Raw genomic sequence first — 23266 nt, 5'->3', positions numbered from 1 at the left:
TGGTCACAAGACAAAATGAGGGTCTCTGAGGCACAAACGTAATCAAAGGGACAAACAGAAAGCCGTAATCTGTGAGTTAGGCAGGAGATCTTGGAAACTGTGAGATCCATCAAGATAAGGCAGAGGAGATGGGAGAACAAGGCTAAGGGTGGGTGGAACAGGAGAGATAAGAACTCGGGAAGCACACTCGTGATGATCTAGGCTGAACAAGGTTCTGCGTTTGAGTGTGCTCTGGAGCACCCTTTTATGCGGTCGCTCCCCGATTAGAAGCAGGTGTTCCTCATTGCGCAGAGAAGGGCATGACAGGAACATAATAAATAAATAAATAAATCATTTATATAAATGATTTAAATAAATCATTTAAATGAAAGTTTGCTTCCCTCATAAAAAACTGTGTCCAGAACATTTATGTGGTGCACCTCTGTTTGCAGAAGGTCTATATTTGTCACAGTCTCTTCAAGAGTTCATAGCTTTGAGATCTGTAAATAATATTAATAATAAACTTGCTTATTGGGTGTGGGACAGTCCGGATGGTCCCTATGGAAGTCACGGATCAGGTCCGGGTCTAGCATGTCACGGGTGGCCGCCCAGCATCGTTCCTCCGGCCCATAGCCCTCCCAGTCTACTAAATACTGGAGGACCCCACCTCGACAACGGGAATCCAGCAGCAACCGGACTGCGTAGGCGGGTGCCCTGCCGTCTTGCAGGGGAAGTGGAGGAGGCGAGTCTAGGAGTGGCTGGTGCAGGGATGTGGTGCACGGCTTCAAAATGAGGCATAGAACGTCGGGTGGATCCTCAGGTGCTGTGGCAGCTGGAGGCGGTATGAGACCGGAGTCACGCGACAAAGGACTTTGAAGAAACCGATGTATCGAGAGCTGAGTTTTTTTGACAAGTACGCCTCCCGGAGGCCCCTGGTGGATAACCAGACTGTTTGTCCAGGTACGAAGGAGAGCGGGCAAATGAGGTGTCGGCGGACGGCACGCCACACTCTTGCGCTAGCTCAATACTAGGCGTTGACAGCTGGGATGTCACTGGAGCCTGGATGCCAAGGAAACAAAGGAGGCTGGTAGCCCAATACGCACTGAAATGGAGAACATCCTGTGGAGACATGAGGCAAAGAGTTATGTGCGTATTCGGCCCATGGTAGGTAGTGCGCCCATTGTCATGGTTGCTCTGAGCAATAGCTGCGCCGGAACCGGCCTATGTTCTGCTGCAGTCGTTCGACCTGCCCGTTTGCCTGCGGATGGTACCCGATGCTAAACTTACGGCCACTCCTAATTTACTCCAAAAGGCCTTCCAGAGTAGGGAGGTGAATTGGGGTCCTCGATCCGATACAATGTCTTCTGTGAAGCCAAAAAGGCAAAAGACATGAAGAAACAGGAGCTCCGCTGTCTCCAGTGCGGAAGGGAGCTTTAGGAGGGGTACCAACCGGCAGGCCTTGGAGAATCTATCAATTACGGTCAAGATAGTGGTCTTACCGTCGGAGTTAGGGAGGTCTACCAGAAAGTCTAGAGCAGGACCAGAGCGACCAGGTTTGATTGGGCACCCGTAAGGGTTCTAGGAGTCCTGCGGGTCGTTGGTTCGAGGGTTTGGCTTGAGCGCAAACCCGACATGCCCGAACATAGTCCTGCGTGTCCTCTGCCAGTAATGGCCACCAGAAGTGTTTCTGCAGGAGCATCAGAGTCTTACTGAATCTGGGGTGGCCGGCTGCGGGATGGTCGTGGACCCATTGCAGGACTGTGGCCCTCATCTGGGGGGGAACATACTGCTTCCTATTGGGCTTACCTGGAGGTTCAGGCTTGGTAGCCTGGGCTTGGACGAGTTTTTGGGAGAAGTCCCATTGGACTGGGGCTACGAGGCATGTCCAGGATAGGATGAAACCTGGGTCTCGTTCTGTGGACTCCCGCTCGTGTATGCGGGACAGGGCATCGGCCTTTGTGTTCTTACTACCAGGTCGGTAGGTCACTGTAAAATTGAAACGCATAAAAAAAGGCCCACCTGGTTTGTTGGGGATTGAGTCGTCTCGCCGTCTGTAGGTTTTCCAAATCCTTATGGTCCGTGAGGATGAGAAACGGGTATCCCAGCTGGTTGTTTGGTTGTTTTTTATTACCTTTATAAAAATGCATATTAAATTTACTTAAGTAACAAATTACTAACTCTGTTCTAACTTCTCGTTGAGCACTACCTTGCTACATAAGACCTGAGGAGGCTGGCCAGTGGTGACAGACGAATCCCGTGCTGACAAAAGATGATGTCCATCTGCCATGACTATTGAGACGTTCCATGCCGAGCTGGGGATCCAAGATGCCATTTACCAACATTATCATTATTACTTGTCACACACTGGCTTACAAATTGTTACTTTCTAGAATGCCCAGGAGGGGTGGGCAACCACTGGCCCATGGACCCCCAGAGGTTTTTTCTCCCTCAACCTTCAGTTGGGAGTTTTTGTTCCTTTCCCCGGTGGCCAGTAGGTATACTTATAGCTCTGTAATAAGTTCTTCATTATGGTAGCCATTAGTCAACTGTCTTCTTTGTTTGTATCTGTTTTTCTTGCTTTATGCCTCTGTTAAAGCATTCTGTGTCACTGCGTGAGAAGAGCGCTCTATAAAAATAAATTGAACAGTAAACTGAATCTGGCCCCCTCTAGCCAGTGTCGCCACTCCTTGAAGGCTAGCTTCACAGCCAAGAGCTCCCTGTTACCAATGTCGTAGTTCTTTTCTGCCTGGGACATTTTCTTAGAAGAGAAAGCACATGGGTACAGTTTTGGTGGATTACCTTCTCGTTGGGACAGCACGGCTCCTACCCCGGTTTCAGAAGCGTCCACCTCTACCTCAATGGCTTGTCTGGATCAGGGTGATGAAGGATCGGGGCTGAGATGAACAGACTTTTCAAGTCCTTGAAGGCTTGCTGGGCCACCTCTGTTCAGAATGACCGAGAATGACTGGGACCTCAGATGAAGCAAGCAGGTAGAACTGTAACCGTTCTTTGTGGCAGACCCACATTCCCAGGTCTATTGGACAGGTTTGGGTATCCACATACTCTTTGCCCAAAGGCTGTCCATCTAAGGTGCTCACCCTCATCCGGATATTACACCTTTGCTTGGGGACCTGATGTGTCCTCACAAAGAAGGTGTCCATGAAGCACCCAGCAGCCCCTGAATCCACCAAAGCTCTTTTTGCTACTGTGGTGGTGCCCCAGGATAGAATGATGGGTACCATGAGACAGTTACAGGTGAGGGTGCGACTCACCTGGGGCTTCAGACTGACAGGACAGGTGACACAAAGATGACCTGCATCGCCACAGTGCAGACACAGGTTACCTCGGAACCTCCGCTGTCGTTCCTCGGTGGTGAGGTGGCCATGTCCCAGCTGCATGGACTTAGCCAGGCTTTGTGACGGGGTAAAGGTCACAGGTATGGGTCTTTGGCGGGGCTCGCGGTCCTGGGTGAGATTGTCCAGCATGATGGCTGTCTCGATGAACCAGTCGAGCGTCCATTGTTCAGTGTGGAACACCAGCTCTTTTTGAAGCCTGGAAGACAGCCCGCGCCCAAAAATGGTGAGCAAGGTCTTCTGGTCCAAGCCACTGTGCGCAACAAGGATCCTGAATTCCATAGCATAATCTGCCACTGAGCGGTCTCCTGCACCAGGTCCAAGAGGCATTCGCTGGTGGTCTGGTAAGTGCGGGGGAGCCTGAACACTGCCTGAAATTGGCTCTTGAATTTATCGGAAGAATATTGGGAACAGCGTCCCCATGCGGCAGCGGCCCAATCTAGAGCTTTCCTGGTCAGGAGGGAAACCAGGTATGTGATCCGTCTCAGATCTGTGCTGTAGACCTGTGGCAGACTGGAAAAGATGAGCAATAGATCTTGGAAGGGCACTGAGGGGGCGTTACCTGTGGTGTGCTCTGTATGCAGCGGTCTCTCCTCACACCGGGGTGCTTGGAGCAGATTCCGTAGCGCGTCGCAGAGACGAGCGAGTGTCTGCTCATGAGCATCCAGCACTGCTCCCTGTGAGGCGAACGTGTGCTGAATGTGCTCTGACTCCGCTGAGTCCGCGTGGAAGATGGAACCTTCTGTCATGGTTTCACAACGGAAAGAAGCCGTCGGACCCAAGCGCGTAGCGTCGGGGTTCAAAAAGGGAATCCAAAAACCGGGATCACAAGACAAAATGAGGGTCTTCGAGGCACAAACGTAATCAAAGGGACAAACCAAAAGCTGTAATCTCTGAGTCAGGCAGGAGATCTGTAAATAATATTAATAATAAACTTGCTTAGTGTGTATGGTGGTTCTGGTCTATCTCCGAGTCTCCCTTGGGCCTTGGTCACTGTGTTCCTGGTCATTGCAAATAGAGGGTTTTATAACATGATAGTGAGTCATATCCATGGTAACAGGATGTGCAGTGTAGGTGCTTTCTGGGTGGCACTATGGCAGCAACATGTGTTCATATGGATCTGTATGTGTGTGCATGTGTGTGTGTGAATATGTGTGTGTGACTCTAAGTAGGTGTAAAGACAGTGAGAATTTGTGAATGTCACTGTGATTGTCATAGTGCAGCTTCTCTTCTGTGTGTTGAAATCATAGAAACTGTACCTTGTTAAAAAATGGTCCTTATGCTTTCAACTTTTCTGAAGGGAATGCTAATAGAATACACACACATATTTTCAGAACCGCTTGTCCCACATGGGGTCACGGGGAACCGGAGCCCACCTGGCAACATAGGGCGTAAGGGCAGAGGGGGAGGGGACACACTCAGGACGGGACGCCAGTCCATTGCAAGGCACCCCAAGCAGGACTCGAACCCCAGACCCACCGGAGAGCAGGACCGTGGTCCAACCCACTGCGCCACCGCACCCCCAACTAATAGAATATTCATGCATTATTTAAACAAGAATTTGGTGTTTATTCTGCTGAGACAAGAAAAATAGAATTTTGGACTAAATTGAATATCGAAGACCAAACATGAAGTATCAGCAGAAGCGTTACGCTGAACACACGGACTATGAATAAATATTATTATTAATCACAAACTTGTGCACCATTAGAATCAGAATCAGAACGAGCTTTATTGCCAAGTATGTTCACACATACAAGGAATTTGTCTTGGTGACAGAAACTTCCTCAGCACAGACAGAGTGACAGTGACAAGACACAGATGAGAAGATAGAATATGTGAATGAAGGATAAAAAATACAGAAAAATATGAAGTACCCAATATACAAAAAATAGTCACTAGACACTATATGTATGTACAGGTATGTTCTATACAAATGCAAGGGAATGTGAGTAAGACAAGTGATGTGATAAATAGACATAATTACAAATATAAATAGCATTGTGTATTGCACTGGTTTACTCTCTAGGGGGAATTTAGCTGTTCATGAGGTAGATGGCCTGAGGAAAGAAACTTTTCTTGTGCCTGGCTGTCCTGGTGCTCAGTGCTCTGTAGCGTCAGCCAGATGGCAAAGGTTTGAAGAGTAAGTGGCCTGGATGCGAGGGGTCTAGAATGATTTTGCTAGCCCTTTTACTGACTCTGGATGAGTACAGTTTTTGGAGAGCCTGGGGGGGTGTGCCGATGATTCTTCCAGCAGTCCAAACTATCTGCTGTAATCTTCTGATGTCTGAATTTGTAGCTGAGCCGAACCAGACAGTTATAGAGGTGCAGAGGACAGACTGGATCACTGAGGAGTAGAATTGCAGCAGCAGCTCCTGTGGCAGGTTGAACTTCCTCAGTTGGTGAAGGAAGTACAACCTCTGCTGGGCCTTCTTCACAATGGAGTCTATGTGGGGCTCCCACTTCAGGTCCTGTGAGATGGTGGTGCCCAGGAACCTGAATAACTCCACTGTTGCCACAGTGCAGTTCATGATGGTGAGTGGGGAAAATACTGAGGTGTTTCTCCTAAAGTCCACAATCATCTCGACTGTTTTGAACGTGTTCAGCTCGAGGTTGCTATGACTACACCAGACAGCCAGCTCTTGGACCTCCTGTCTGTAAGCAGACTCGTCACCCTCCCGGATGAGGCCAATGAGTGTGGTGTCGTCTGCGAACTTCAGGAGTTTGACAGAGGGGTCTTTAGCGGTGCAGTCGTTGGTGTACAGGGAGAAGAGCAGTGGGGAGAGCACACATCCCTAGGGGGCGCCAGTACTGATCGTGCGACTATTGGATGAACATTTTCCCAGCCTCACTAGCTGCTGCCTGTCTTTCAGGAAGTTGGTGATCCACCGACAGATGGAGGTGGGCACAGAGAGTTGGGTTAATTTGGATAGGAGGAGGTGTGGGATGACGGTGTTGAAGGCCGAGCTGAAGTCCACAAACAGGATCCTCACATAAGTCCCTGGTTTGTCCAGATGTTGCAGGATGTAGTGCAGTCCCATGTTGACTGCATCATCCGCAGACCTGTTTGCTCGATAAGCAAACTGCAGGGGGTCCAGCAAGGGTCCAGTGATATCCTTCAGGTAGGCCAACACCAGTCTTTCAAATTCCTTCATGACCACAGACGTTAGGGCAACAGGTCTGTAGTCGTTCAGTCCTGTGATTTTGGGTTTCTTTGGGATGGGGATGATGGTGGAGCATTTGAAGCAGGAAGGAACTTTGCATAGCTCCAGTGATCTGTTGAAGATCTTTGTGAAGGTAGGGGCCAGCTGGTCAGCACAGGTTTTTAGGCAGGTTGGTGAGACACTGTCTGGGCCTGGTGCTTTCTTTGTCTTCTGTTTGCGAAAGACCCGACACACCTCCTCTTCACAAATCAAAGGTGCAGGAGGGGGGAAGGTGGGGGTTACTGGAGGTGTTAATCGATGCATGGAGAGAAGATCAGAATGGGTGTGGGGTGTGAAACAGGGTTTTTCAAATCTGCAATAAAACTCATTCAAATCGTCGGCCAGTTGTTGAGTTGACATGGTGCTGGGGGATGGTGTCTTATAATTGATGATGTCTTTCAGGCCTTTCCACATTGATGCTGGGTCGTTGGCTGAAAACTATTCAGCTTTTCAGAGTAGTTTCTCTTAGCCACTCTGATCTCCTTTGTTAGTGTGTTTTTGGCCTGTTTATACAAGACTCCGTCCCCGTTCTTGTAGGCATCTTCTTTGGCCTGACAAAGCTGTCTGAGTTTTGTAGTGAACCATGGTTTGTCATTGTTGTATGTTAAATGAGTCCTGGTAGAGATGCAAATATCCTCACAGAAACTGATATATGATGTTACAGAGCCTGTGAGCTCATCCAGATCGGTAGCAGCAGCCTCAAAAACACTCCAATCGGTGCACTCGAAGCAGGCTTGTAAGTCCTGCTCTGCTTCCTCAGTCCATCTTTTAACAGTCCTTATTACAGGTTTAGCTGATTTCAGTTTCTGCCTGTAGGTCGATATAAAATGAACCAGGCAGTGATCAAAGAGCCCCAAAGCTGCCCGTGGGACAGAGTGATATGCATCCTTTATTGTGGTGTAACAGTTGTCCGGTAAATTATTGTATCTGGTAGGACATGTAACGTGCTGTCTGTATTTTGGCAGTTCATGGGAAAGATTTGCTTTATTAAAGTCCCTGAGAATGATTATAACAGAGTCCGGGTGTTGTTGCTCTGTGTCTGTGATCTGATCGGCCAGCTGTTGCAGCGCTGTGTTCACACACGCTTGCGGTGGAATGTAAACACGAGAATGAACGAGGAAAACTCCCGTGGCGAGTAGAAAGGCTTACAGTTGATGAAAAGCACTTCTAGGTCAGGACAGCACATCTTCTTCAACGCTGTTACATCTGTACACCACCTTTCGTTGATGTAGAAGCAAGTCCCACCGCCAAGTGATTTTCCCACTGATTCCGCGTTGCGATCCGCTCTGAACAGCTGGAAGCCCGGCAGATGTAGCGAGCTGTCCAGAATGGCTTCATTCAGCCAGATTTCCATGAAACACAGAGCAGCAGAGTTTAAAAAGTCCTTGTTTTTTTGGGACAGGAGGAGAAGTTCGTCCATTTTGTTGGGTAAGGAGCGGAGAGTCACCAGATGGATACTAGGCAGCGCTGTTCTAAAGCCGCGCTTTCGGAGCTTTACTAGCGCACCGGCTCGCTTTCCACACTTGCGTGTCTTGGAGCGCTTGAGCAGCGCCACTGCACCTCCAACTACAATGTCCAGCAAAACGTCAGAATAATCGAAAACCGGTAAAATATTGGGTGGTGTGTACTGCCGAATGTTCAGCAGTTCTTCCGTGGTAAAACTGACTGTAGGAACATAACTAAAGACAGGACAAACTAACAAAAACAATAAAACAACCGTGGAGCTCCACACCGAGGCGGTCATTCGCGGCGCCATTAGTTCCTATTATCATCACCATTACTGAACTTGATTAATCTGAAGGACTGAATGCTTTTGAAATATATTTGCATATGTTCCCCCCGATGTTAAACAAGTGATGTTAAATACCATGAAATACTGTTCAGCTGCTTTTTTTCTCCGGGGGTGTGGTGGTGTAGCAGGTTTGGCCGGGCCCTGCTCTCTGGTGAATCTGGGGTTTGAGTCCCGCTTGGGGTGACCTGTGTTGGACTGACATCCAGTCCTGGGTATGCCCCCCCCTCCCCTGTGGTGTTGGGCCAGGCCGCAGCCTGTTGCGACCCCACTCAGGACAAACAACCTCAGCCTGTGTATGTGCATTCTTTTTTCTCATCTTTTAAATTGTCTGAGATAAAAAAAGAGGAAGGAAGCATTAATATAAGAAAAAATATGCTCCAGAAGCTTCTTCTGCGGTGAGTTGTGTGCTTTTGTTTTATACACATTTTCTGAACCGCTTGTCCCATTCGGGGTCACAGGGAGCCAGAGTCTAACCTGGCAACACAGGGTGAAAGGCTGGAGGGGGAGGGGACACACCCAGAACAGGACGCCAGTCTGTCAGAAGGCACCCCAAGCAGGACTCAAACCCCAGACCCACCAGAGAGCAGGACACAGTCCAACCCACTGCATCACCGCACCCCCCACTTTGTTTTATAAATCAATGAAATTCTTTAACCTTGTCTCTTGTGTGTATCATGTATTTGTATATATTTTTCCATCCATCCATCCATCCATCCATCCATCCATCTTCCATCCCGCTTGTCCTAATAAGGTCGTGGTGGCAGCAGGGAGAGCAGAGAGGCCCAGCCGTCCCTGTTCTCCGCAACTTCCTCCGGCTCAGCCTGAGGGATCCTCAGCCGTTTCCAGGCCAACTGTGAGATATAATCCCTCCAGTGGGTCCTGGGCCGACCTCGGGGCCTCGTCCCAGTTGGCCGTGCCCGATATACCTCCAAAGGGAGGCGCCCAGGCTGCAGCCTTATCAGATGCCCGAACCACCTCAACTAGCTCCTCTCAATGTGGAAGAGTATTGGCTCTACTCTGAGTTCCTCCCGGATGTCCGAACTCCTCACCCTGTCATGGAGAGTGAGTCCCAACACCCTGCAGAGAAAAATTATTTTGGCCGCTTGTATCCGCAATGTTATTCTTTCGGTCATAACCCAAAGTTCATGACCATAGGTACGGGTTGGGACATAGATCAACTGGTAAATGGAGAGCTTTGCCTTATGGCTCAGCTCCCCTTTCACCACTATAGTCCGGTACAGTGACCGCATTACTGCTGCCGCTGCTCCCAGTCTGCGGCCGATCTCACGCTCCCTTCTCCTTTTACTCGTGAATAAGACCCCAAGATACTTGAACTCCTTCCCCTGGGGCAAATTCTCTACCCTTACCTGGAGGGGGCATGCCATCCTTTTCTGTAAGAGAACCATGGACTCAGACTTTGAGGTGCTGATCCTCATCCCAACCGCTTCACACTCGGCTGCAAACCATTCCAGTGCATGTTGGAGGCAACCCTATGATGGTGTCAAAAGGACAACATTATCTACAAAGAGCAGAGACGTCACCTTCCGACTACGACACAGAAGGCCCTCCTGGCCTCGACTGCGCCTTCATATCCTGTCCATGAAAACTACAAACAGGAGTGGAGACAAGGCATAACCTTGGCGAAGTCTAACACCCACATTGAACAGGCTTGACTTAATGCTGAGTATGTAGACACAGTTTTCGCTCCGTATGTACAGAGACAGAATGGCTCGCAGTAGTGGCCCCAGTACCCCATACTCCCTAAGCACCTCCCACAAAATTTCTCGGGGAACACGGTCATAGGCCTTCTCCAAGTCCACCAAATACATGTAGACTAGATTAGCAAATTCCCATGCCCCTTCAAATATCTGTGAGAGGGTAAAATACTGGGCCACTGTTCCACGGCCAAGGCGGAATCCACATTGTTCCTTTTCAATCTGAGGTTCAACTATCGGCTGGAGACTCTTCTCCAGCACCCCAGTATAGACTTTCCCAGGGAGGCTGAGAAGTGTGATACCCCGATAGTTGGTACACATTCTCTGGTTCCCTTTCTTAAAAATAGGGACCACCACCCCAGTTTACCAATCCAAAGGCACTGTCTCCAAGGTCCATGCAACATTGCAGAGGTGTGTCAACCATGACAGCCCTGCAAAATCCAGGGCCTAAAGCAGTTCTGGGTGGATCTCATCCACCCCCAGTGCTTTGCCACTGTCGAGCTTACCAACTACCTCAGTGACTTCCACCAGGGAAATGGACTCTGACAGCCTGAAAGCCTCAGGCCCTGACTCCTGTAAGGGAAGCATATCACTTGGGTTTAAGAGTTCTTCAAAGTCCTCCTTCCACCTTCTGACAATGTTCACATCAGATGTCAGAGTTTCTTCACTCCTGCTGAACATAGCCTGAGCAAAACTCCTCCAACCCCTTCTGAGCTGCTGGATGGTTCTCCAGAACCTCTTTGAAGCTGACCGATAGTCGTTTTCCATGGCCTCTCCAAACTCTTCCCATGCCCTGGATTTTGCTTCTGCAACCAGAGCCGCTGCTGCCTTTCTCGCCTGCTGGTACCTGTCTGTTGAGTCAGGAGTCCCCAGAGCCAACCAGCCCTAAAGGCCTCCTTCTTCAGCTTAACGGCTTCCCTCACCACCGGTGTCCACCAGCGGGTTCTTGGGTTGCCGCCCTGGCTGGCACCAACAAGCTTTTGGCCACAGGTGTGCCTGGCTGTTTCCACAATGGAGGTTTTGAACAGGGTCCATTCAGACTCCATGTCCCCTACCCCTTCTGGGACATGGGAGATGCTCTCCCGGAGGTGTGAGTTTAAATCATTCCGGACAAGGTCTCTGACAGTCGTTCCCAGCACACCCTCGTTAAACGTCTGGGCCTACCGGGTCTGTCTATAAGTTTTCCCCTCCATCTGATCCAACTCACCACCAGATGGTGATCAGTTGACAGCTCAGCACCTCTCTTCACCCAAGTGTCCAGAACATGTGGCCTCAAGTCAGATGAAAGGACTACAAAGTCGATCATTGACCTTCGGCCTAAGGAGCTCTGGTACCAAGTACACTTATGAGCATCCTTGTGTTCGAACATGGTGTTTGTTATGGACAAACCATGGCTAGCACAGAAGTCCAATAACATTTCACCATTTGGGTTTAGATCGGGCAGGCTGTTTTTCCCAATCACCTCCCTCCAGATTTTCCAGTCATTGCCGACTTGAGCGTTGAAGGCCCCCAGCAGGACTATGGAGTCTCTAGGTGGAGCCCCGTCCAGAACCCCACCCACCCTCTCCAAGAAGGCCGAATACTCTGAACTGCTGTTTGGTGCATAAACACACACAGCAGTCAAAGTTTTCCTCTCTGCGACCCTAAGTCACATTGAGGCGACCCTCTCGTCCACCGGGACAAACTACAACTGTATGGTAGCCAGCTGGGGGCTTGTGAGTATCCCCACACCCACCCGGGGCCTCTCACCCTGTGCAACCCCTGAGTAGGAGAGAGACCACCCCCTATCGAGGAGTTTGGTTTCAGAGCTAACACTGTGAGTGGACGTGAGCCCAACTATATCTAGTTGGTATTTCTCAACCTCCCGCACCTGTTCCGGCTCCTTCCCCCCGAGTGAGATAACATTCCACGTGCCAAGAGCCAGCTCCTGTTGCCAGGAGTCACAATGCCATGCACCACCCTGCCCCCTCCCGCTGCCTGATACACATTGCACCTGACCCCCATGATGGACCTTGCAGGTGGTGGGCCCACATGGCACCCCCACGATCCCTTTTTGTGCTGAGCCCGGCAGGATTGCATGGGCTACCTGGCCACCAGGTGCTCACCTAGGAACACTACCCCCAGGCCTGGCTCCAGGGGTAGGTCCCAGTGACTCTATTCCGGGCAGGGTAAACGTTTTTCTGTTTTCATTTTTCATAGGGTTTTTTTGTATTGTATTAGTCTGGATCTTCACTCCAGACCTGTTTGCCTTGGGAGACCCTACCAGGAGCATACTGCTCCCAATGACATAGCTCTGGAGATCCCTAGATCACACAAGCCCTTCCGCCACGCCAAGGCCCCGATCTAGGAAGGGGTATCTTGCTGTATCTCATATTAATCCTGTATCTGTGTTGCTGTGATCCACTTGATCAGGTGTTCTGCAATTAATATGTTAAAAAAGAACAACTATTTTCTTAGTGCCAAGAAACCCATCATGTGTTTGCGAAAGCAGAGCGCAATGACATCTTACACAATGAACTTCCTTCTTTTCCAGTCTTTATTTTCCAAACTTCTTTTCACACTTCATTGTCTGCTCCAGTGGTGTTTAACATTGATCGGTTGTGACTAAAAGCTTATAAATCTTAATAACAGTTTAATTTATGAATTACAAAGTTAATCATATCAAAAGAAAAATACAGGTTAAGCTTTTAAAAGCTTATTTCCATTTAGATTAATTCATTTGACAGATGCTATTCAGATGCAATAGAATCTATAGTTGACATTCTGACCTGTTGAGTCCATAACTATGGAGAGAAGTGGAATTTATGCTTTTATTGGACTGGTCATATTTTTAGCACCGGTGACACAAGGTAAGCTGTTTTCTATATTTTTTTCCAGCTTTGTCCTGAACAATATTCTGTACAGAGACTTCTGATGTCATCATTAAACGAAAGGGAAAAATTCAGATTAAAATTCTTGTTATTTGAAATAAGCTTTAATGATAATATTAATAAAGGTTCATTTTAATCCTGAAGTGGAGCATGGCTCCAGTGTAGTAAAAAATTATTACTATCAATACTTATTGAGCTGATGCTTTGGTCCAAGGAGACTTACGAGTGTTTGGTTTGTGCTACTTACAGCTACTTAAGCTACTTACAGCTATTTACACTTTTATACAGTAAGGTACTTTACACTGGAGCAATTGAGGGTAAATATCTTGCCGAGAGGTAGTGCAACAGGAGCAGGTATTTGAATCGGGGTTCTATGATTTATCCATAACAAGGCTCTACGCACTGTGCACCATAAAGTGAACAAAGTCTGTTTGAAGCATCATAATTTAAGAAAGTCTACATGTGGTTTAATTACAAAACTACATTTTCATTGGTAGTTAGGAGAAATGGACAAAGAGACCATGTTTCACTGAGAGGAGCTCAAGACTCTTTGTTTCCTCTCACTCTTCCAGGTGCTGCAACCTATTGTGATGCCACAGAAAATAAATATTTTCATGAGTGTAATGGAGCTCTGGGAAAACCTGTGTTCATACAGCTCGTTACTAACACCAGCGGTTATGAGATTGAACTTTACCATGACAACATAAAATTGTTTGAATTTAGAAAAGAACACCTTGTTAAACATTTATGCTGTTTTGAGTTTTTTAACAATGGCACCTTAAGGCTGGACAAAGCAGAAAGAAATTATTCAGGACAATACAACTTAAAAATATATAATAATGATGGAATTCAACTGGAAACAAAAGAAATTCAGCTGACCATTGAAGGTGAGTTGTTTTTCCATCAAATGTTTAATGTGGTAAACAAACATATAAATATTGTACATTGTGCATCGAGACCCACATTCTCAGAGAACATGTTCCACAAAGTGAATTTGCTCACAGTGGTTTGGTCAATACTCTGCTTCAATGATGTAACATGACCTGGTAATTACCGTAAATAGTACTGTACTTTTACTGTGCACAAATTGTGAGACAGAAATGACAAACTCCTCCTTCAGTTTGCTGACATTAAATAAATATAAAATAATGAATGGATTTTAAGTTTGTCATTTACATAGTGGAGCCCAGAACAGGGAGTCACTAAAGGTCACTTTTAATATCAAACACAAAGACACTCAGTGTCTGACATGCTTTTGATTTCTTTCCACAGAAGCCGTGTCTATACGTTGGCTATCCGTAGTGTGTTTACCTAATGGAGAGCTGAGGGTGTCCTGCTCTGCTGTGGGGGACAATCCCCAATACACCTGGTCACTGGGGGACCAGACACTTGGAGAGAACATTCCCCATATGAAGTATGGCAAAAGTGTTGTTGTGTTGGGAAAAGGTGTGAGTGGAGAGATCACCTGTACAGTCTGGAATAGTCTCAGAAGGGAAAGCAGAACCCAGAGTCTTCCCACCTGTTCAGGTAAAGCATCTTTCTCAATTTTACAACACCAAAGTTTCCAAAAGAAGTGTTTATGGTCATACTGGGACAGAACCTGGGAGTAAATATCACTTAAACTGTGTGGGATCTCTCCAGGGGGTGTAGAACACCCAGGTGGCCACTCGATTAGTGATCGAGTTTTGGCAAAAAAAAAAAAGATTTTCATAATAGTTACATGTTATTTTATATTGCTTGTTTGAAACCCATCCGGTTGCAGTACTCTTGAGCAAGCGACTTACCCTAAATTGCTCCAGAAATATTACTGGCAACATTAACTGGTAGTTAGGAGAAATGGACAAAGAGACCATGTTTCACTGAGAGGAGCTCAAGACTCTTTGTCTCCTCTGACTCTTCCAGGTGCTGCAGCATATTGTGACGTCACAAACAATGAACGTTTTCATCAGTGTTATGGCATTCTGGGAAAACCTGTGTTTATACAGCTCGTTACCAACACCAGCGGTTATTGGATTGAACTTAAACATAAGGAAAAAAAATTGTTTGAATTAAGAAAAGAACACATTGACAAGCATTTGTGCTGTTTTGATTTTTTTAACACTGGTATCTTAAGGTTGGAAAAAGCAGAAAGGAATTACTCAGGCCAATACATCTTAGAAATATCTAAGGATGCAAGTGGAAATATATGGCAAACAAAAGAAATTCAGCTGATCATTGAAGGTGAGTTGTTTTTCCATCAAGTGTTTAATGTGGTAAACAAACATATAAATACTGTACATTATCCAACGATAGCCACATTGTCATAGAACATGTTTCACACAGTGGATTTGCTCACACTGCTTTGGTCAGTACTCTGCTTCAAAGAGGTAACATGACCTGGTAATTACAGTAAATAGTACTGTACTTTTACTGTGCACAATTTGTGAGACAGAAATGTATGAAAATACAATTATTTCTGAATTTAGAAAAGAGGATTTTCCTAAGTATATATGTTTTGATTTGTTAAAAAAAAATGCTGGACAAAGCAGAAAGAAATTATTCAGGCCAATACATCTTAGCGATATATAATGCAGACTGAGGACATATTCTAGCTAAAGAAGATGACAGGTAACTTACACATTGCCTCAGCGCCCAAGTTCTTGCGAGACATCTTTCTAATGGAAGGTACGTTTTCATCACAGTATCCATAATGTTGATATTGTTGGCTATCTTGGTCAATAGAAAATGTCCAATGAAACAACTGTTAAGGATTATAATTTCATATCTATTTTTAATTTGTAACTTTATAGTTTTATATATATATTCATCCATTTTATATAATTGCATGTATGGAGCACACTCAGAGGATACTGAGTTGGTTTTTTCTCCCAGAACCTGTGTCCACACCAGTGTTTTCCACACTGTGTCTTCCCCATGGAGAGCTGAAGGTGTCCTGCTTCGCCGGGGGAGACAATCCCAAGTACACCTGGAGTCCGGGAGACACTTCGTCTAAAAGGATCATTCCCCATGTTTCCTATGGAAATGGTGTTATGGTGTTGGCAACGGGTGCGAGTGGAGATCTCATCTGTACAGCCTGGAATAACATCAGCAGGCAAAACAGCACCCTGAGTCTCCCCACCTGTACAGGTATAACAGTTTCAAAACTTGACTTCTTCTAAAAAAAAAAACAATAAAATGTAAATATAAGAGTAATTATTTAAAGACGCTGAAAGATAATGTTACGTATCCTGCGAGTGGTCATGTCAGTGGCAAAAGCAGCTCCCAGAAACTAAACTGGGTTTAACATTTTCCACAAGTGATTTTATTGTGTCCTTTCTCGATTGCCAAAGTATGTATACTCACTCATCATCAACATCCGCAGGTCTTGTGTCATCTGTGAATTGTACCTTATCTAATGGCATCAGCATAATAATAAGCATGAATGCTGCAGAGGACCTTTCTCTCTTGGATAAAAAGGAGATTTTCTTTACTAGAGATCGGAAAGAGATGTTTTCTGCTATGTGCCAAAGCACAGGTCCCACACAGATGGGTAAGAGAATGAGTGAGATGTGTGTACAACTGGAATTAATGCAGTGGTAAAAATCAATGAATCCATGTTTTATTATAAATATCAATGTCACATTTTGGGAGGTGAAACATGTTGCTGGTAATTTTCTTCCTTCCCAGGTTTCGGTGACTTATTTTGCATGTTAGTGGGAACAGCCTTCTTCCTGGCAGTGCTGGCGGTGCTGTTGTACTACCACTGCAAGATGAAACGCAGCAAAGAGGCACCGAAAGACCACAATGTTTACGAAGTTACTTTAAAGGAAAATTAAGTGTAAAACAGTGATTCTGTGCTCTAGGTAGGATTGCGTGTCTCCCTCTTGGAGCATCTCTACTCTTCTGTTGCGCCCCACTGTAATGCTTACTTACAGTAAGTTCACAACAGTAAAAGGGGAGTGATTACAATTTTATTTTACAAAATACGTGCACTAAATCGTTGGCTTGTAGTTTAGGTTGAAACTATAAAATGTAATGTTTCAAAATGCAAACTGTATTAGTAATATGTTTAGTGCTGGCATGTAAAACTTTCTGTCCATTTATGAGTATAGCAAACATTTACATAAATAACAAAAAATTGGCCTATTGCACTGCAGCATTCTCACACTGACTTTTTCAAATCTAAAGAATGTGTTAGATATGTTTTTTTTTTAATTTTTTTAGTCTCCTCTGCTTTAAACAGTTAGTGCAGTCCTCATGTGCTCTATGTGTCCCTCTTGAAGCGTTTGTTTTTTCTTTAGTCCAAAATTTCTGTTTCACTCTACTGTAAAAATTTATTGAAAAACAAGTAATATATTTTAAATTCAAGCTGGTTGTTAAGGTTTCTAAAATGTCACTTTGTATTTCAGATGACCGTATTATTGCAGAGTAAAACTTCTTGTTCATTTGTGTGTGTGTGTGGTAAACATGGTAGCAATATGTATATGAATAAAAATTTGGTCACGTGAAATACAACAATCTCATGGCAACTTTTTAAAATATAAAAATAAATCAAATGGAACTTTTCCTGGGGGGTGCGGTGGTGCAGTGGGTTGGACCAGGTCCTGCTCTCCAGTGGGTCTGGGGTTCGAGTCCTGCTTGGGGTGCCTTGTGACGGACTGGCGTCCCATCCTGGGTGTGTCCCCTCCCCCTCCGGCCTTACGCCCTCTGTTACCGGGTAGGCTCCAGTTCCCCGTGACCCCGTAAGGGACAAGCGGTTCTGAAAATGTGTGTGCGTGCGTGCGTGCGTGCGTGCGTGCGTGCGTGCGTGCGTGCGTGTGTGTGTGTGTAGCTCTTCCTGTTATCAAAATCTTTTCCTGATGTTCATGGAAAATCTTGTTTGAAGTATCTATTGTACCCAATTTTTTTGATATGAGTGGGTTTGGAAAACTGTGATTGAAGTGAACATATTGTATAAACAGCTTGTTGACTTCTGCCATATACTGTATATTATGTAATTTCTCCCGGAATGGGGTTCAATTCATCACTCAGCTGAACCTTCCAGATTTCTAAGGTGTATCAGACTCAGGCGACATGAAGGTCACTCATGCTGATGAATAAACCTTCAAGCAGAGTGAAAGTGTCTTGATGACACTGAAAAATGTGACTCTGGTATGTTGCCAGTCAAGCTGCTAGAAATGACAAATATAAAATCATGGTACAATGAGGTATAAACATGTGTCACAATTTCCAGTGATTCCAGCTACCGCTGAACTTGCATTGAACTCAAGCCAACCTGTTTTATTGACATGAAGGTCACTCATGCAGATAGACAGACCTTCACATAGAGTCGGAGGACCTGGCCTAACATGTCCACTACTACCTGTACAGGCAATACAGCACTACAGCAGAGTAACACTGCACAAGCCTCATCTATACCATCTCTGGACGTAACAACTGACTATTTATTGCTGGGAAGTGTCTTCACACCTCACTGTTTGTACTTCCGATGAACAAGCAGTAGGTGGTTTGTAGGTCAAGACCTCGTGTTCAAGACCTCAGCTTTGAGCTTCTGCTGCATGCACCCCTAGAGACTACATCTACGTGAAGAACACACCGTGTGCACTTTGGAACAGGAGAAGTGAGACACTGAACACACCAATGAGATGGACTCTGGAAATGACAGACTAGATCTTCAGTCAAAACTGCATTGGCAGGAAGTAGCAAGTGCAAAATTTTCTAGGTGTAAGTGGGGGGGGGGGGGGGGGGGGGGGCATTGTTTAAACAGGAGCAGTGGAAAAAGGCCGTGTCACTGAGAGCAGCTAAGGTTTCATAGAGTTTCCTCAGACTCCTGCAGGTGCTGCAGCCTCATGTAACACCACAAAGAATGAAGAGTTTCATCAGTGTTATGGAACTCTGGGACAACCTCTGCTTAAAAGACAAAATAAATAATATCTTCATACTCAACGAAAAAAAATACAGTACAGTATACCCCAGATTTATGCGGTGTATTGTAAATTTTATTCTAACGATGGCACAATAGCTTCATTATAGAAACTTAAACATGACACTGCTACTGAATTTGACAAACCAAAGTTATTGTAATGTCACTCAAAGAGGGTACATACTTCAGAGATATAAAGCTTCATTCAGATGTTTGACATTTTTTCATGGAAAAGAACCCAAGTTAAAAATAGTTGCTTTTCTGTTGCTTACACCTGGGTTATCTTTTAAGGAACAAATCACCCACCCCAAAGCTGTGGGTTTCAGACCCAGAGTTAGAAACACATTCAGGAACACTTTCTGTTGCAAAACAGGTTTGATTGCATCTATTGCTATTGCACATTAACTGAAAATACACAACATGAATTTTGTCCCCAGTCTGACTTGGAAGAAGTCCACTATAAAAATTGTTGCAAAAAGGACCTTAGATTTAACCTTGAGTGTTTGTAATTTTATTAAGAGAAACGGAAGCATAATTCTCTTTTTTTTTTACTTGAGAAGAAATATGTAGTGGTGTATTTCAGAATTTGTCCATTAAAATATTTTAACCTAATTTATTTTCTGTTGGATGGAAAACTTATGGGTGGATGAAAACATTAAAATGTATGTCAGGCTTTCAGTGTCTCTCGTGAGCTGTTCTTAGAGCAGTGTGTTTAAACCACTGCTTAAACCACTCCATCACAAGGCACCCCAAGCAGGACTCAAACCCCACACCCACCAGAGAGCAGGACCCGGTCCAACCCACTGCACCACCATGCCCCTGGTCAAAATTACCAGCTGCATTTTTTGAGCAATGTTAGACTATGCTGAGCTAGTGGTTTATTTATTCGTAAACACTTGCATATGTATGTCTTTAACTATTTTAATTAAGTGTCTGAAATAAGGAATGGTAGAACAATGCATAACTGAAAAAGCCCCAACTTTTGTAATATTTGAATTAGCAGTACTATATTACTCAGAGGTTCTTTACTTTGAGGACAATTCTTTTACAACATGCAATTTTTCACAGTTTGTCAGTGTTACTTGCATGATTACCAATACTTCTAGGCAGGTGGCCTTGAAGAATTGCTCAGGTGTGCCCCTGACCAAGCAACACAATTATTTCAACATGGGTAGTGCCCCGTTTTGATTGCATCGCAATACCCAAACGATGACAGGAAGTAAAGTGCAATATTAGTTGCAAAATGCAGCCTCTTTTTTTGCAGCTTTATTTGCAAAATTGCATTTACATTTACATTCAGTAGGTGTAAGTGGGGAGAAGCATTTTTTAAATTCTAAAATAGATTTTTCAGTATCAGTTGTGGTGCAATCTTTGGCAAGATGCTATTGAAAAAAGGGAATGGGAATTAAATAACACTTAGCCCCATGTGCATTAAGCTATCAGACCAGTCCTGTGGAGCTACGTATCTTCTCCCACTTAATTATATTTGCATTTTTTCAGTGTCAACCTCAAAACATGATACTGCCACCAGGTATAATTTGGAATCCATGCAATGTTGACTTTGAATAATCATGCACGGCACTGTAAACAGCACTTAAACAGACACGCTGTGAGTCTTTTGTGAGGTAAAGTGTCTGAACACTTTTGCAAGTTGTTCTACAGTTTTAACACCAAGATGTTTACGAGGACTTTTTGTGGTTGGGTTTTTTTGAAAGGCCAAAAATAGTGTGTCTGTTACGTGGCACCCAGACTAACTCTTCGTCTTATTGTGAAAAGTAAACGCCTTGATTCGAGACTCTGGGCAACTCAGTGCTAAATAAACTGTAGTTTAAAAAGCACAATTTTTCCAGAGAGTGAGCTTTAGTGACTATTTCAGTCCAGTCTAAACCTGGCAATTAGTACCTAAGACATTCACTCACCTGGGGAATGAAGAGAAATGTTACACCTTACTGGACCTTTGTTTATTTTAATAGTAATGAGACACGGTAAGAAAGACAGCCTTTGTATTTAGATATTTTAAAAATAAATTTAAATAAATGTAATATTTTTAAAATTGTATATTTTCTATGATTGGACTTTGATCCAAGATATGCAGTAGAGAACTGAATGTACAGGGAAATACACCTATGTTAAAAATGTTTTTCTCATTTGAAGTGTTTACAAATAATTAATAAGTGTGCTTTAAGAATGATTATAAATAGAGATTTTGTAGAAATGATGTACCTGCTTGTATTCTCACATTAACTGGATGGTTACCCAAAAATACCACATAGTGACTGATAGACAGGAACAGCGGAGAAAGGCCATGTCTCATTGAGAGCGGCTAAGGATTCAAGGAGTTTCCTCTGACTTCTCCAGGTGCTGCAGCCTCCTGTGATGCCACAAGCAACGAAGAGTTTCATCAGTGCTATGGAGCTGTGGGGCAACCTCTGTTTATTCACTTGATAAATAACATAAGTGGATATGAGATTCTGATGAAAAATTCTGAGAATAAAAGGATTTTTAAGTTTAAAAATGGAAATTTTGATAATCAAACATGTTGCTTTATTTTTTTAAACAATGGCACCTTGAAGCTGGACAAAGCAGAAAAAAAACATGTGAGCCAATATCTTTTGGAAGTGTTTAACTCTGCAGGAAAACGTTTGCAAAACAAAACAATCCAGCTAATTGTTGAGCGTAAGTGTCGTTTTCACCCCATGTACTACGAGTATGAAGAAAAATTACTCTTTGAAGAAGGAGCAAAAGATGTGAAATGGGTCTGTTTTCTTCCCTAGAACCCATGACCTCACCTGCGCTGTCCACACTCTGTCTGTCCCATGGAGAGCTGAAGGTGTCCTGCTCTGCTGGGGGGGACAATCCCCACTACAACTGGACACTGGGGGACCAGCCACTTGGAGAGAACATTCTCCATATGAACTATGGAGATGGTGTTGTTTTGTTGGGAAAGGGTGTGAGTGGAAATCTCACCTGTACAGCCTGGAATAATGTCAGCAGGGAAAGCAGAACCCAGAGTCTCCCCACCTGTTCAGGTAAAACATTTACCAAGTTTTATTTTATTAGTTTCAGGGAGTTTTACAACAATATTTCAGGAAAGCAAATTTTTGCTCCTCTGTGGACAGTTTAAAAACAGGAACTTCCAGTGATTTCACTGAAAAAAAGGAATTTATCAAATAGCACTGCTGTTGTCATGATAACTACTCATACTACTGCTTCAGCGTGTAGTTCTACTAGTAGTAATAAAACTGGCGTTACATAGCATTTGTGCATACTACGGTAACATACAGGACTAGGAGCCCCTGTGAAGTGCACTTTGCCTAACGGCACGGAGATCACGGTGAGGATGAGCGCTGGAGAGGATCTTTCTCTCTGGGATAATAAGGAGATTTTCCTCAAGGTTGGTGACAGAGAGATACTGTCTGCTCTCTGTGACAGCAGATCTGTTTCCACAGGTAATACCTTAATATTTACAGTGTTTGGGTGGTTCAGGTGGAGTTGGTCAAAGGGATTAATGTTATTAGTAATTATACTCCAGTGATACTACCAATGATACTATCAGTGATGTTGTTTGCAGCCACTGGATTCTGAATTGTTTTTATTCACAGTATTCACTGTTGTAGAAGTACAATGTGCTACCATTGCTGTATGGTATGGTGCAGAATGAGTAACAGTAGCACTGTTGCGCTTGTAAATATTGCAAAAGTATTTATTTTTTTGTCATTTCTTGACTCAGTGGAAAACAATAAATGAGGGATAATTAAAGAGTGTTGATTTAATTACCGAACTGTTGATTATTTAAATATTTCTATTTCTCAGTGGTCTTTGTGATGTCAGTAGTACTTGGAGTTGTCGTCGTGCTTCAGGTGCTGATACTGGCAGTTTATTACAAAAAGAAAAAACACCACACGAAATCAGGTCAGTGTTTTTGTGTATTTTCGCCTCATGATAAAAATGCCACCATGGATGTTTTGCTGTGTGGCCTAACTCCTCATGTGTCCTTAAACCTAGAGGTGAAAGCAGATGCCATGGAACTGGTGTATACAGAGGTCACGGTCAACAGGAAAAGAAAGAACAGGGTGGAGAAGATGGGAGAACAGGCTGTGGTGTATGGGGATATTAGAGTCTAACACAATGCTGACAGTGCCGAGGTCTGTCACAACACAATGCAGAAATACTGTAATCTCTTGGACAACTTGTTAATTTTTTCATGTAAAAATTCTCTTATACACGGTATACACAGACTTACATAAACTTGTTACTTTAAATTTGTCCAGGGGTGAGCATGGCATAGAAGAAATAACACAAAAGAAATAATGCCTTCACACTCAATGAAAAAATACAGTACAGTATACACCAGATATATCTTAAGCTTGACATATCTGGTGTATATAGATATATGTTCATTTAAATCGTAAATTTGATTACAGTGACAGCATAATACCTTCATTGTAGAAA

At 44.5% G+C, this 23266-nt stretch overlaps 1 protein-coding gene across 2 annotated transcripts in view; it reads left to right on the top strand.

Annotated features, from left to right (window-relative positions):
- LOC108922844 (hemicentin-2-like) overlaps nucleotides 1–17392 on the top strand; it is a 33923-nt gene extending 16531 nt beyond the window's left edge. For both annotated transcript variants that reach the window (XM_029257656.1, XM_029257655.1), the window contains exons 8-12: nucleotides 14185–14439; nucleotides 14815–15132; nucleotides 15784–16038; nucleotides 16274–16441; nucleotides 16579–17392. In XM_029257656.1, the coding sequence (XP_029113489.1) occupies nucleotides 14185–14439; nucleotides 14815–15132; nucleotides 15784–16038; nucleotides 16274–16441; nucleotides 16579–16727 (1145 nt within the window). In that variant the 3' untranslated portion in view covers nucleotides 16728–17392. The remainder of the gene's footprint in view (nucleotides 1–14184; nucleotides 14440–14814; nucleotides 15133–15783; nucleotides 16039–16273; nucleotides 16442–16578) is intronic.
- The last annotated feature ends 5874 nt before the right edge of the window (nucleotides 17393–23266 follow it).

Source organism: Scleropages formosus, chromosome 13, assembly GCF_900964775.1.
Source record: "Scleropages formosus chromosome 13, fSclFor1.1, whole genome shotgun sequence".
Taxonomy (NCBI): domain Eukaryota; kingdom Metazoa; phylum Chordata; class Actinopteri; order Osteoglossiformes; family Osteoglossidae; genus Scleropages; species Scleropages formosus.
This window is presented reverse-complemented; position numbering and strand designations above follow the sequence as displayed.